Here is a 12430-nt window from a genome sequence, read left to right as displayed (position 1 = left end):
CCAGGGCCCCTCTTGATTCCGAGAATGGTCAGGGGAGGAGCGGTGGTGACGTTGGCGGTTTCAGAAGAAAACTCTTCTGACTCCGCGGAGGGATATAACTCTTCCAAGGAGTGGGGGATGCCTTTCGAAAGGAAAGTCATCATAAGCTCGCAAGTTACTGATCTAGGGGTAGCGAGGATTATCGCTGAGTTAGGGCGGGTTAGAAGCTCTGGAAGTACGAATACGGCATTGGAAGCCGGGACAGTACTAGATCAGTATATAATGGACAAAGATGGCCTATTGTTTAGGTACTTCGCTCCATGGGACGAGGAGGATGAAGACGGGCTTGAAAATGCTTGGAAAGTGGTGGTACCTAAGAGACTTAGAGTATCATTCATTAAGTATTTTCATGACAATACGCTCGCCGGCCACAAGGGGGTTTACAAGACGTTTAAACGTTTAAAAATCCGAGTCACGTGGTCGGGGATGAAGCGGGACGTTATCAAGTATGTGAGGGGTTGCGGGGTGTGACAGAAAAGTAAGCCATACCAGCAGTTAACCCCCGGGTTACTTTCTAGCGTCCCCAGTGAAAGGCCTTTTGAATTGGTAACCGCTGATTTAATGGGTCCCTACACTCGAAGCGCCAAAGGAAATCAGTACCTACTCGTCATAGTAGGTCATTTTACAAAGTGGGCAGAACTCTACTTGCTAAAGGAAAATGACTACTGAGAAAATATGGGAGAAAATGTATCTAGTTTTCCGTCGATATGGATTCCCACGACAGGTGATAACTGATAATGCATCCGTATTTTTTAGTAAAAAGTTCAAAAGGGCCTGTTCGGATTTCGGCATTCGCCCTAAGACGACGGCCCCTTATCACGCTCGGGCAAATATAATTTCTTATGTCCAACGACATAAGGATTGGGACGCCCGTCTCCCAGAAATAGGCTTTGCTTTGCGTTCAGGCGAGAGCAAAGCGACAAGGTATTCGCCCGCCGCTTTGAACTTAGGCCGAGAGCGTTGCGCACCCCTGTATTGGGAGTTGAAAACAGGAAATACTTCCGGTAATCGAAGCACAGGCACGTACGCCGAGAAACTGAAAATTAGGCTGCATGTTGCAACCGAACATGTACGCTTGAATTTATAGGATTCGAAGCTCACGCAAAAACTGCACTACGACAAGCGTCATCGACCTGTTTTCTTCAAACTTCGAGAAAAACTAATGTTCTTTCCGACGCGAGTCGTGGTATCACAGGTGTGTGGGAATAAATTAGTAAAACAAATTATTTGACTGCTTATCGTCTTTAGAATCGACTTTATATTTGTTGCCAACAAATGTCGTTAGTTTATCATCTTTGTTGTTTTATGTTTGTTATTGAAAAAAAATGTGTACATTGGCTCAAGGGAATCATGTAGGTACGCCGATGTTTCTTATGACGACGGCTGTTGCGACGACGCAAATTGGTTGGTACGTCGTTGGTCATTGCGCCGACGGGTATTTACTTCGACTGGTGCTTATGGCGATGGCTTTTGCGCCGATACTTGTATGCTGACGGGTATCTTGACCGTGGTCTATTGGCCAAGGGGTGTTTATGCTGACCTGTTACTGCTTTTGGCTGTTTTTTATTTGAACGTATAGGAACTAATATTAGGAACGAACTGCCTGGGTCTAAAAATTAGGACGCGTTTCAAGTTTGCTGTAGATCGTAAAAATAGCGAAATGTGCTCAATATTCGTGAGGCGTTTCTGCTTATTTTTCATCGGTATTAAAATTTTATTGAATATTATTGTCATTTCTTTTCTATTTTTGGGCAATGTCGCTTGTGTTTGTTTACTGTTTGATGTAAACAACTGTTCTTGGTTTTTTGGTTTTTCCGTAATTCAATAGATTGGTTTTTAATAATTGCTCCTGTTCTTGGTTTTTTGGTTTTTCCGTAATTCAATAGATTGGTTTTTAATAATTGCTCCTGCTTTAGAACTTTCACTGTTGTCCTAAATGTTTTACCCGCGTGGGCAAACAATATTATCGGCTTAAATTTCTGTCGGTAATTTGACCGTCGGCTTAGAATAGCATTGGCTAAACGCAGTACCAGATTTACTGAAATTGGAGCCTAAGGCAGAATTTGGTGGGGACTTATGTTTATAAAGGGTGTTACGGATAAGAGTACCGTTACTTTCTATATGCATTCTATGAGTCTCTATGATTAAAAAATGTCCAATACAAGAGATATGGGCTCCCAAAAAATACCCCAAAACCCGGACACCGCCCTAAATCTGGAAAACAATATTCTCCCTTGAACCAAACTATCAATTATTTTTTATTAATAATTAAAATCGTAACAATAAATTAAAAAGGCTTGTATTTGTCTTCAAACTAATTTTACTTCTAAAAGGACATTAATGAACTTTTGCCACTTTGTTAATAAAGTTTCTCGCCTCACGGATAAAAACAATTGATAGTTTAATGAAAACAATTTGGTTCAAGGAAGAATGATGTTTGCCAGATTTAAAGCTGTGTCCGTTTATTTATGTAGTTTTTTGGGAGTCCATATCTCTGAAACGAAGCACTTTAGGACCATGTTTATTAGACATTTTTTACTCATAGAGACCCATATAATGCATATAGAAAGTTTCGGTACTCTCATCCGTAACACCCTGTATATATTTATTATTATTATTATTATTCATGTACACAAAAACATATTCTGTTGGGGGGGGGGGCATAGGCCAGTGCCTAGTTGGCCTAGTCCTTAAGCTGGCACTGGCTAAATGGTCATTGGCGGAGGTGCGTCAGCGTAAATGTTGGTTGGCGTAGTTGCGCATCGGCCTAAAATCCTTTGGCGTTGGCACACGTCGGCGTAGGGACCATCGGCGTTGACATTCGTCAGCGTATTAACCGTCGGCCTAGGTGCAGTGACGTAAATGGTGTCGGGGTTTTTGTCCGTCGGCGGTGGGTTTGTCGGTGTAAAGACGTAGAATCACCGCAAGTGCCTAAGCCTTTAAATTTAGAATTAATGTTTTAATCTTTAGATGCTTCCAAATGGGTTCCAAATTTAAATCACCATTAATAATTTAATTAATTAATTTAATTTCTTCGCCATTGTCTCTTCGATTTTTTAGCGGCGTTTATTGCATTAAACACCAGATTAACAAATTTCTGACTTTCATAAAGTTACACTACTCTCCCAATGTAATTCAAAAAACGTTATTTTAGCTTGCCAACTGGTCACTTGTTCAAGTCTTATTTTTTCAGTGAAAAATACGTTTATTTTTTTGCGCCAACGCTATTTGTAAGTTTTCGGTGACGCTCGACAATTTTCTTATAGCACCTAGCGGTTAAAACTTAGATTTTCAAAAAACGTGAAAATATTTTTCGATTTAGATGCAATTTTGGTAGAAACTATCCCCCGGCACTTTTAATGTACAGTACAAATTTCAACTTTCTAGAAAACATAGTTCTATAGTTTTTGAAACTGTATAACCTACTTCATGATATTGAAAAATTTATCTAAGAACTTAAGTTAAGAAAAAGTGTTCTGTAAATTAGGCACTAGATCGATATGGAAACCAAAGTGACATTTTCGCAATGGCTTAAGAAAATGCGTTCAAAACAGTAAGTTTTAGACAATTTCGTAAAATTGTTGTTTTTTGAAACGTGTTTTAAATATGCAGTCTTCTCTTTTTCTTGCCCAATCAATTTCCACCGAATATTTAATTTTTTGATCCATATTGTAAAAAAATCTAATATAAATCTTAGTAAAGGAGGTTAAATTTCGAAAACCTTTTAAATATTGTAAAATCTACATTTTGTTAGTAGCAAAATTGATTGTCAAGCTCTTTGAAAAAGTGTCTATTTTTGAACAGTTGAAATTTCTTAATCACATAAAATTATGCTAAATTTGATTATTTGATTCGTATTTTAATTAAATTATCATTAATTTCAGTTAAGGTATGGTTGTCAGAGTTTAAGATTGAATGATGAATAAGCTTTAATAAACCTGTTTAATTTTCCGTATTGGTCGATACATAGAAAGCGGAATTTACAACAGGGATTTTGAGATTCTGATATGAGGAAGTTCAGTTTGCGAAGGTGTTATATTCGAACCAGTTCCAATTGTCGACGCTACTATGTTACTTTTGGAAAGCTTGTATCTTCCTTTTGCAAATCTCCTAGCTGGTGTTTGCATTTCCAGTCTCATTCTTTTAGTTGAAATAAAAAAATAGTTACAGTTTTAAAATCTACCGTCAGCTTGCATAGAACAGATATAAGTTAAATTGGTTTGTTCGTCCATTTTCTTTATTTTTTGAGAAAACCTCGCTAGTTGTTAACGGTTTCTAATTTATCGATAAATATTTTATAAATTTCCTTAAATGGAAATGGTACAGTCCTTTTTTTTTCGTTTTCAACAACAAAATGTTTGTCTTAGAAACTAAGATACTCTCGTTTTAGCGCGAAATAAAGAATGATTCATGATTGTTCTAATTTTTAACTTCAAGCGTTTTTTTCGATATCAGTCCTTTTTCAGCTAACTTTTAATAATTTATTTAATATCATTATTATTATTTGATTTTGGAATTATACAAAATTAAATAAAGTTTTGTAAAATGCTATTATCAATCTTTAATATTTGAGGAGTTCTGCTCTAGTATTTAATAAGGAGCGGGAAAATCATAAATTTTAATGTAACCTCTTATAAAATTTCTTTGACCATAATGTTAAAAATAATTTTAGCTACCTGACATAGTATGAAACATCAGGCTAATTACAATTTTTTTTATACATTTAGCACTAAAGGTTCTCTAACGCTGTATCTCATTAGCCCGAAGCGTTTTTGTGGTTTGTCTTCTTTTCCGCTGTTGTTGAACAATCTTCGTGGGTTATTTCGAACACTCCCCCTCGACGAAGATATGGTTAAATGCGTGAAGATTCAGGCTTTAGCGAAGGCGCGTGAACATAATGGCTTCGTGAAAATATCTGCCAACTACTCTTCACTTGGCACGTTAATTAGTTACATCAATCTGACCGTTGAGAACAAGTTCTCTCACGTAGAATTAACGGACGTTGATGTGCTTTGTACAACGATGAAATTCTGGATTTCGGATCAATTTGATTCAATGCCCAGAATTGGAATATCATTTTATCTTTCAATGCCCAAGGACCTTTTGATGGCTTTGATCCAGACCATATATTTCGCTGCTTCTGTAGCGGCAACTTATTCAGCCTCGGTATTAGATAATGCAACGAAATGTTGCTTTTGACTTGCCCACGTACATGTAATTGGCGTTGATCTTATCAGCCAGACAATAATCGGCGTCGCAGTAGGGGACAAGTTCCGATATGTCATCTGATTTGAACAAGAGACCCAGGGTTGTCGTTCCTCGTAGATACCGAAAAATACGTTTTACGGCGTTCCAGTCTGCAACTGTTGGGTTTGCCATAGCTTGTGATGTATGATTTACGGCAAACTCGATGTCAGGCGGTGTACCCATTGCATCATATCGAAGGCTTCCAATGGGTGAGGCGAACTTCGTTTGAGCTTCGAATGTCTTCTGGCCATCTTCACTCGTATCTGACATAGAGGCCTTACAGTCAAGCATGTTGAATCTTTTCAAGACCTTCTCGAGATAGGCGCTCTGATGAAGGAAAATTGAGCCATCTTCCGTGAACTCTATCTTGAGCCCAAAATATTTTGTGACAGCTCCTGTGGTAATCTCGAATTCATCAGTGAAGCGACGGAGGAAAGCATCAGCATCCGTACCTGTAGTTCCGGCAATGAACCCATCGTCGACGTAGAGGATTAAGATAAGCAATGTCCTTCCAGACGAAAAAACGTAGAGGCAATGATCACCATCAGCATTTCTGAAGCCGAAATTTCGTAGGACTCGATCAATTCGCTCGTTCTAGCAGCGTGGTGATTGCTTAAGTCCGTACAGACTCTTGTTAAGTCTCCAGACTTTGTCGCTACAATCATCAAAACCTTCTGGTTGGCGCAGGTATATCTCCTCGGACAAATTTCCATTAAGAAAGGCTGTCTTTACATCAAATTGCTTTAAATGTAATTTCTTCTGAGCAACGATATTGAGGAATATTCTCAGGGTCTCAAAACGGGCAACTGGAGCGAAAATCTCTTCATAATGGATAACTTTTCGCTGTGGATATCCCTTGGCTACGAGTCTGGCCTTATACTTGAAAATCGTACGGTTCTCATTTATCTTTGTACGAAAGATCCATCTTCTTCCAATATGTTTCGGCCCGAAGGAGTATTGAGCAATTCGTAAGCTTCGTGTTCCTTCATAGAAGAAACCTCTTCAGACATTGCCGTTTGCCATTTCATGAATTCGGCGCGTTAACGAGCTGCTTCGGGAGAGAAATAGGCCTGGGCAAGGATAAGAGAATTATAGATCTATTTTATAGATAAACAGGAATATAGATAAGGTCCCTTATCCATAATACCATTTTTTTATAGATACCAAAATTATAGAGCGATTTTTATAGATCCACCGAATTTATAGATCCAAAATTATGGAGCACTCTAACTTCGCTTTATTACTTCACCTCATTTTATGGATACCTCCACTTACCTATCTTTTTTACCTAAAATATATTGGGAAAAAAATAACGAGTCGAATATTATACTAAAACATTTTTTATTACACTTTTTTGGACATGTTTTAATAAAATAGGCTGTTAAATATTATTAATTAGGGAGATTCTTCTTTTAAAATGGAAATTATTTAATAAGGAATAGTTAGTTCGATCTTCTACATCGAGGAAAAAGAAAGTTACGGGAACGAGGTCAAATTTTACATGAATGTTTTTAAAAAGACGTTCCCGCAATAATAGTTTTTTACAAATTTGCAATCGGGAAATAGTCTCCCGTGTTCCAGAAAGGCATCGTCTTCCGCAATCTCCGATCTCACCACCACAGAAAAAACACTTCAAGCAGTCCGTAAAGTTGGTGTAGAAAAAACCCGCGTTGGTGAGTTCCATGTGGCACGGCTTCTCTAGCGGGAAACTGGTGAAAGTCTTCAACCGCTCGTCCGCATACCTCATAGAGCCTAGTTGGGCATCGTAGGTCTCCTGAAGCTTCGCGAACTCGAGCTTGGCGTACTCGCACTCGGGAAACAAGGCGGTGTGGCAATGTAAGGGGTTAGATCCCAGCTCCCAATCCCGCACCAGACCGTCGCACCAGAAGCAGATAGTGATATCCTTATGTCCGATAAAGAAGAAGCCCGCCTGAGCCAGTTCGAGAGTGTCCATATATTCCACCGGGTATTCATTTTTTTAGAGGAAGTTAAAAATTTAGTCCGACACCTTCGTAAACTAGCGATCGAATGATTCCTACCGAACTAAAATCCCGGGGAGATATCTCTAACTAGGGGGGAGAGAGAGAGACCCCGAATGAAGGAATTTCTCAAACCGTGAGAAAGTTAGGAAAAAGAGAGATTCCCACGGCCTCCAAAACCTATTATCCAATTGTGCAAAAATGTTTAGTCTCCAGTCGTTTCCGTTTATCAGCCTCTAAAATGTCAACCACCTCTTTTAAAAAACAGTATACTAGCTATAGCTTTCTCGGCAGTCGAAGAATAAGGTGGCTGGTTAGTTTCTACAATATCCTCGTCAGATATAAAATGAGCTACGTTTCCACATTCTTCCCCTGATAGAAATTTACAATGGGGGAAATATTTCCTATGCTCACCGAAAGGACTATCGCCTTTTTCCCAAGCCATAAGCTCTCCCTCACAGGCGAAGCATTTAACAGAATCTTTATAATTTAAATAATAAAACCCAGCCCGAGCTAAGGCTCTACCACCTACGATATTAACAGGGAATCCCTTGTTAAACGAACGAATTCTCTCGAGCTCATGGCGCATAGGATTTAGCTCCGTCTCATCCGTCTGCTCTTTATCGTCTTTCGGCAGTGTTAGGACGGGGACATTCCCCGTATTCTCGTCATTTACGAATTTACATAAGCGATTCTGCTCGATATGTTTCAGCAACGGGACGTCATTAGGCCACCATCCCTTGACGACCCTCTCGCAAGAGAAGCACATGACGTTATCATTATGTCCTGTGAAGAAAAAACCAGCTTTCGCTAGCTCCCTCGCGTTTAAAAACTTACATGGAAACCCTCTGAAACTAGCGATTCTATTTTTCTCAAAATGCATCTTTTTTAACGGAAGCCGAGTAAAAATGGTGTCTATCACCTTCGTCCGCGACCGATCGAATGATCCTTAGAACCGAGGCGGGGGTAAATCCCTCTCTCCATCTCTCGCTGAGGGGTGAATGACCCCCTAAAAAATAGTCTATTATCACACGGCCCCCCTCGAATTCCTCGGGATAAATATAAAATCTATTATTGCCCGGGCATGTCTAGACCTTGCCCTTTATCTAAGACTTCGACTATTTCGTTTAAAGAATCGTATATTAATCGTGACTCGGGGTAAGTCGAATAATTCAATTGGTTGTCTTTTTCTACGATATCCTCAGCGGCTATAAAATGCTTTACATTTCCGCTTCTTGCACTTGAAATAAGAAATTTACAATGAGGAAAATTTTCTCAATGTTTCTCGAATGGACTTTTTTCCTTATCCCAGTTCATTAGTTCCCCAGAACAGGAAAAGCATTTTACGCAATCTTTGAAATTCGTATAAAAAACCAGCTTTGGATAAATGCCTAGCTTCCCTTAAAGGATCAATCGGCAACCCTTCCTTATTATTAATATTATTCTTAATATAATTATTATTAAATCCTATAGTATAGGAACGAATTCGCGCGATCTCGTATCGCATCGGCTTTGACCCTGCCCCTTCAAGCTCCATCGACACGGCTGGGACATCCCCCGAAAAATCATTGCTTATGAACGGACAAAAGTTACACTCTTTTTCGTGTCTTAGTAACGGGACGTCATCGGCCGTCCAGTCCTTGACGACACACTGACAGGAGAAACACATTACGCTGTCCCGGTGACCGACGTAGAAAAAACCCGCTTTCGTTAGCTCCCTCACGTTTAGAAACTTACAAGGAAAACCCTTGAAACTAGCGATTCTGTTTTTCTCAAAATTCATCTTTAGCTTAAGAAAAAATACGTCTACCACTTACTTCTCCGACTTCGGGAATGACCCGGGAATGATCCGGTACTATACGGCTAAAAAAAAACCTCGACTTTCTCTTTCCCCCACCCCCCTTACAAGTTTAGGCGCGTATGTTGAATAAGAAAACATAAATTCGAACGAAACATTTATTAACACAAAGGAAGATATTACAAAAAATGATAACAAATGAAAATACGTGCGCGAATTGAGAAAATTACGTAATGGTTTTTTAAAAACATAAGAGTTCGAAAAATAATTAATTGTTTTTTTATAAAGAAAAGTTTTAAAAGAATCCTTCGTCTTCCTCGAAGAGCGGCGAGGGAGCCGTCTTTTGATGGGCCTCCAGCCGCTTGGCGAAGCGGCAGGCCTTCTCCCGCGCGCAGAGAAGCGTCGGGCTTTCTCGTCGATGAAATCGACACCGATAGTTCTGGTTGATGCTGATGTCCTTGGCCTTGGGGCAACCGATTTCCCCGAGTTCGATCACCTCTTGGGGGATGAGTTTCCTGAGGACGTGGCATTTCTCCTCTCCCTTGCAGTAAACGAATTCGGAGTCCTCGGTTAAGGCCTTGAGCCGATGTTCTAGCTCGATATAGGGGGTATCGCCGTGGTTCCACAGGTAACCGTTGATGTGGGTAAAGACCCATTGATTTTGCCGGGCTACGTGATGAGAAAGACCGCTACCGTGGTACGGGGGTTTAACGAATAAACTTTTAACTAGGGGAAACTCCCCGACGAACGCGACGGCAACTTCTTTAACGACCGGTTCGTATTTCGCGCCGAGTAAGAATTCAAAATCGACAACTACCAGCGGTCTTTCCATGATGTTTCTGTTGTCTGATACCCCCTCTGACTCAAGGTAGGTTAAATCCGCTTCTTAAATAGGGTCTTCACGCGATTGTCATTACTCCATTGGTTCCTCGTGAACCTATCAGCGAAGGAGGTCAAACTCCGCCCCCTATAGCGATGTTCCAGATAGAGCACGAAGTATTGCCCGCAAACTTTGCTCCCCACGGCCTGTAGACGACGTCTATTGTAGAGTATTTTCGAGGAATTTTTTCTCAGGAACTTTTTTATCGTGGGAAGGGATATATTCGGGGAGTCTATCGGAAGCAAAGGCACCTTGATACCCGGGTAAATTCCCGAGGATCTCGTTTATTTCTAATGTGTTCATTTTTTTAATAATCAATCACCACGTTGCGGTCTTTATCTATTTGCATTAAACTATGGAATTCCCCGTAAATAACGACCGAAACCGATTCCGTGAGCGGGGTTTCGAATCCCAACTCGATACGTAACTGCCCCCGTCTTACGGGGTTCCAATGAGAGTTGTCACTTGCGGAAAGCTCAGGCGTGATATCAAAGGCGTATAGAGTGTACCCCCTCGGATATTCTGAGTGCGAAATATTATTCCCATCATCTTTAAAATGTATATTTGTCCCCGTAAACAAGGTGTAATATTCACGGGCAAATTGATTCTGGGAAAACTTGGGCTGGAGAGGTTTGCTCGGAACCGCGTCCGAATCAACGTAGAGAGATAAGAAATTTAACCCGAATGGTTGAAAGTTATAAGGATTTTTATGAAAATCGCCCGCGCAAGCAGTATGCGAGACTAGACCGATAATAACGCGTTGAGGAAGCGGTCCCAGCCACACATTGTCGAGACTCGTATTTGAAACGCCGGTGAGCAGTACGTGGCTTTTCACTTCGGTTCGGGTAAAGGGATACTTCGCGGTGGCGCCTAAGAGAGCGTGTTCGTGGGCCAGAATGATTTGAGGACTTATCTTGTATTTCCGTATTTCCAAAGTAGCGTCCGTTATAGCGATCTTAAAATTTCCCACGTTTAACGAGGGGTCTCCCATAAGGACGAAGGCCGTTTTACTCCTAGAAAGTCGAACTTTAATTTCCACCCCGCTTAGAACGTATTTCGGAATGTTGAAAAGGTCGGCGTATATTGCCCCTACTAAGGAAATTTCCTTTGAATCCTTAATAGCTGCTTGACGAATCTTGCTCCCCGAGTTGGTAATTATATCGTCAAACTTTCCGGCAGCGTCTTTGGCGTAGAGACACGAAGTCAGGTGGAAAGTTTTAGCCTCGCCAGAATAGTTCAAGAGCGATTCTAAATAGGCTCGGTATGAATATCGACTTGCCGAGGGCGTGATTAAATTTTCGTTCAAGTAAATTTCAATTTGATCGAAGAGACTATGCATTAGGTTATTACAAGTTGATAATTTAACGTCGGGGTCTAAATTAGCCCCATTCTCCCGCGTTACTTTACATTTAACGTGAAGGAGACTCATCGCGAGATCCGTATACTCCGGGCTTTTAGGGATACAAAATTCAATTTGGGAATCATCTCGTAGCGTAGAGATCGGTCGATAGAAAGTTGAAGTCGCGCTTTCGACGCTAGTTTGCACGGGGGTGACCGAGAACAGGTCCAATTCCGATTTCCAGGCTTCAACTTTGTACATCTTGTTCTTTTAGTTGAGGGGGAAATGTCACGAACGTGTTTCGTGGACTTCCGACGAGCTACTGGCCCGATTCTACGTTTAACGGTCCTTTTTCTAGTTTTCCTTCTGATAGTTGTTTTCTTTTTGCTTCTCGTTTTAGTTCTCCTACGCTTTTTCCGCCCCGAACCGCTTTGCCTGGTTATCCCTTCTAGAGCTTCACCGAAACGTTTCCTCGCCGAAGATTTTATATTCTCACCCGCCACAGCGTCATTGAGGATTTTACTTCTGACCCCCAACGCTTGTTTTCCTATATATTTCGAACCTCTAACTAAAAGAGGGAAGGCCCAACGGAAGAGCCCTGAGAACAGACTTCCGAGACCGTGTCCTTTCTGGTAAGCCGCTCCTTGATAGAAATTAGAACCCCCGGTTTGAGCCTGGTTAAGATAATAATTTTTATAGGGACAGGACCCCCGCGCGTCGAGGACATCTGGCTTAGGCATCTTGTTTCCGTAGATGTAGTTTAACCGTCAGAGACCCGAAGGCAAATGGCGCTGGTTTCCCCTAAGGGTTCATTATATGTACTTGGATCGTGTCGAAATATCGTTTGGAGACTCGCACGTAATGAGGCACGTCGTATATTTTCCCGACGTTATCCCCAAACGAGCCTTCAACGGGGACAATCCTAACGAGAGGAACGAGAGTGTCACCCACCATTTGATCTTCGACAATATTAGTGTAAACGTAAAGTTGAGGGGGGATTTGAAAGCCTATAAGGGCCGGCCTAACGCCTCGGTAACCCCTTTCCAAAGATTGAATCCCGGGATCGAAGCCCAATGTCATGGCTAGGCCAAAATTAAATTGCACTAGAACGTTATGACGAAAGGGGGTTATTCGAACCCGCCGCGTGA

At 41.0% G+C, this 12430-nt stretch overlaps 1 protein-coding gene across 1 annotated transcript; it reads right to left on the bottom strand.

Moving 5' to 3' along the window:
- Positions 1-10250: 10250 nt before the first annotated feature.
- On the bottom strand, positions 10251-11543 carry LOC149945191 (uncharacterized protein F54H12.2-like). The gene has a single exon (XM_090176423.1). The coding sequence runs from the start codon at positions 11541-11543 to the stop codon at positions 10251-10253; it is 1293 nt and encodes a 430-aa protein (XP_090032549.1).
- Positions 11544-12430: the final 887 nt, after the last annotated feature.

Source organism: Leiobunum rupestre, chromosome 5, assembly GCF_980474605.1.
Source record: "Leiobunum rupestre chromosome 5, qqLeiRupe1.1.hap1, whole genome shotgun sequence".
Lineage (NCBI taxonomy): Eukaryota > Metazoa > Arthropoda > Arachnida > Opiliones > Sclerosomatidae > Leiobunum > Leiobunum rupestre.
This window is presented reverse-complemented; position numbering and strand designations above follow the sequence as displayed.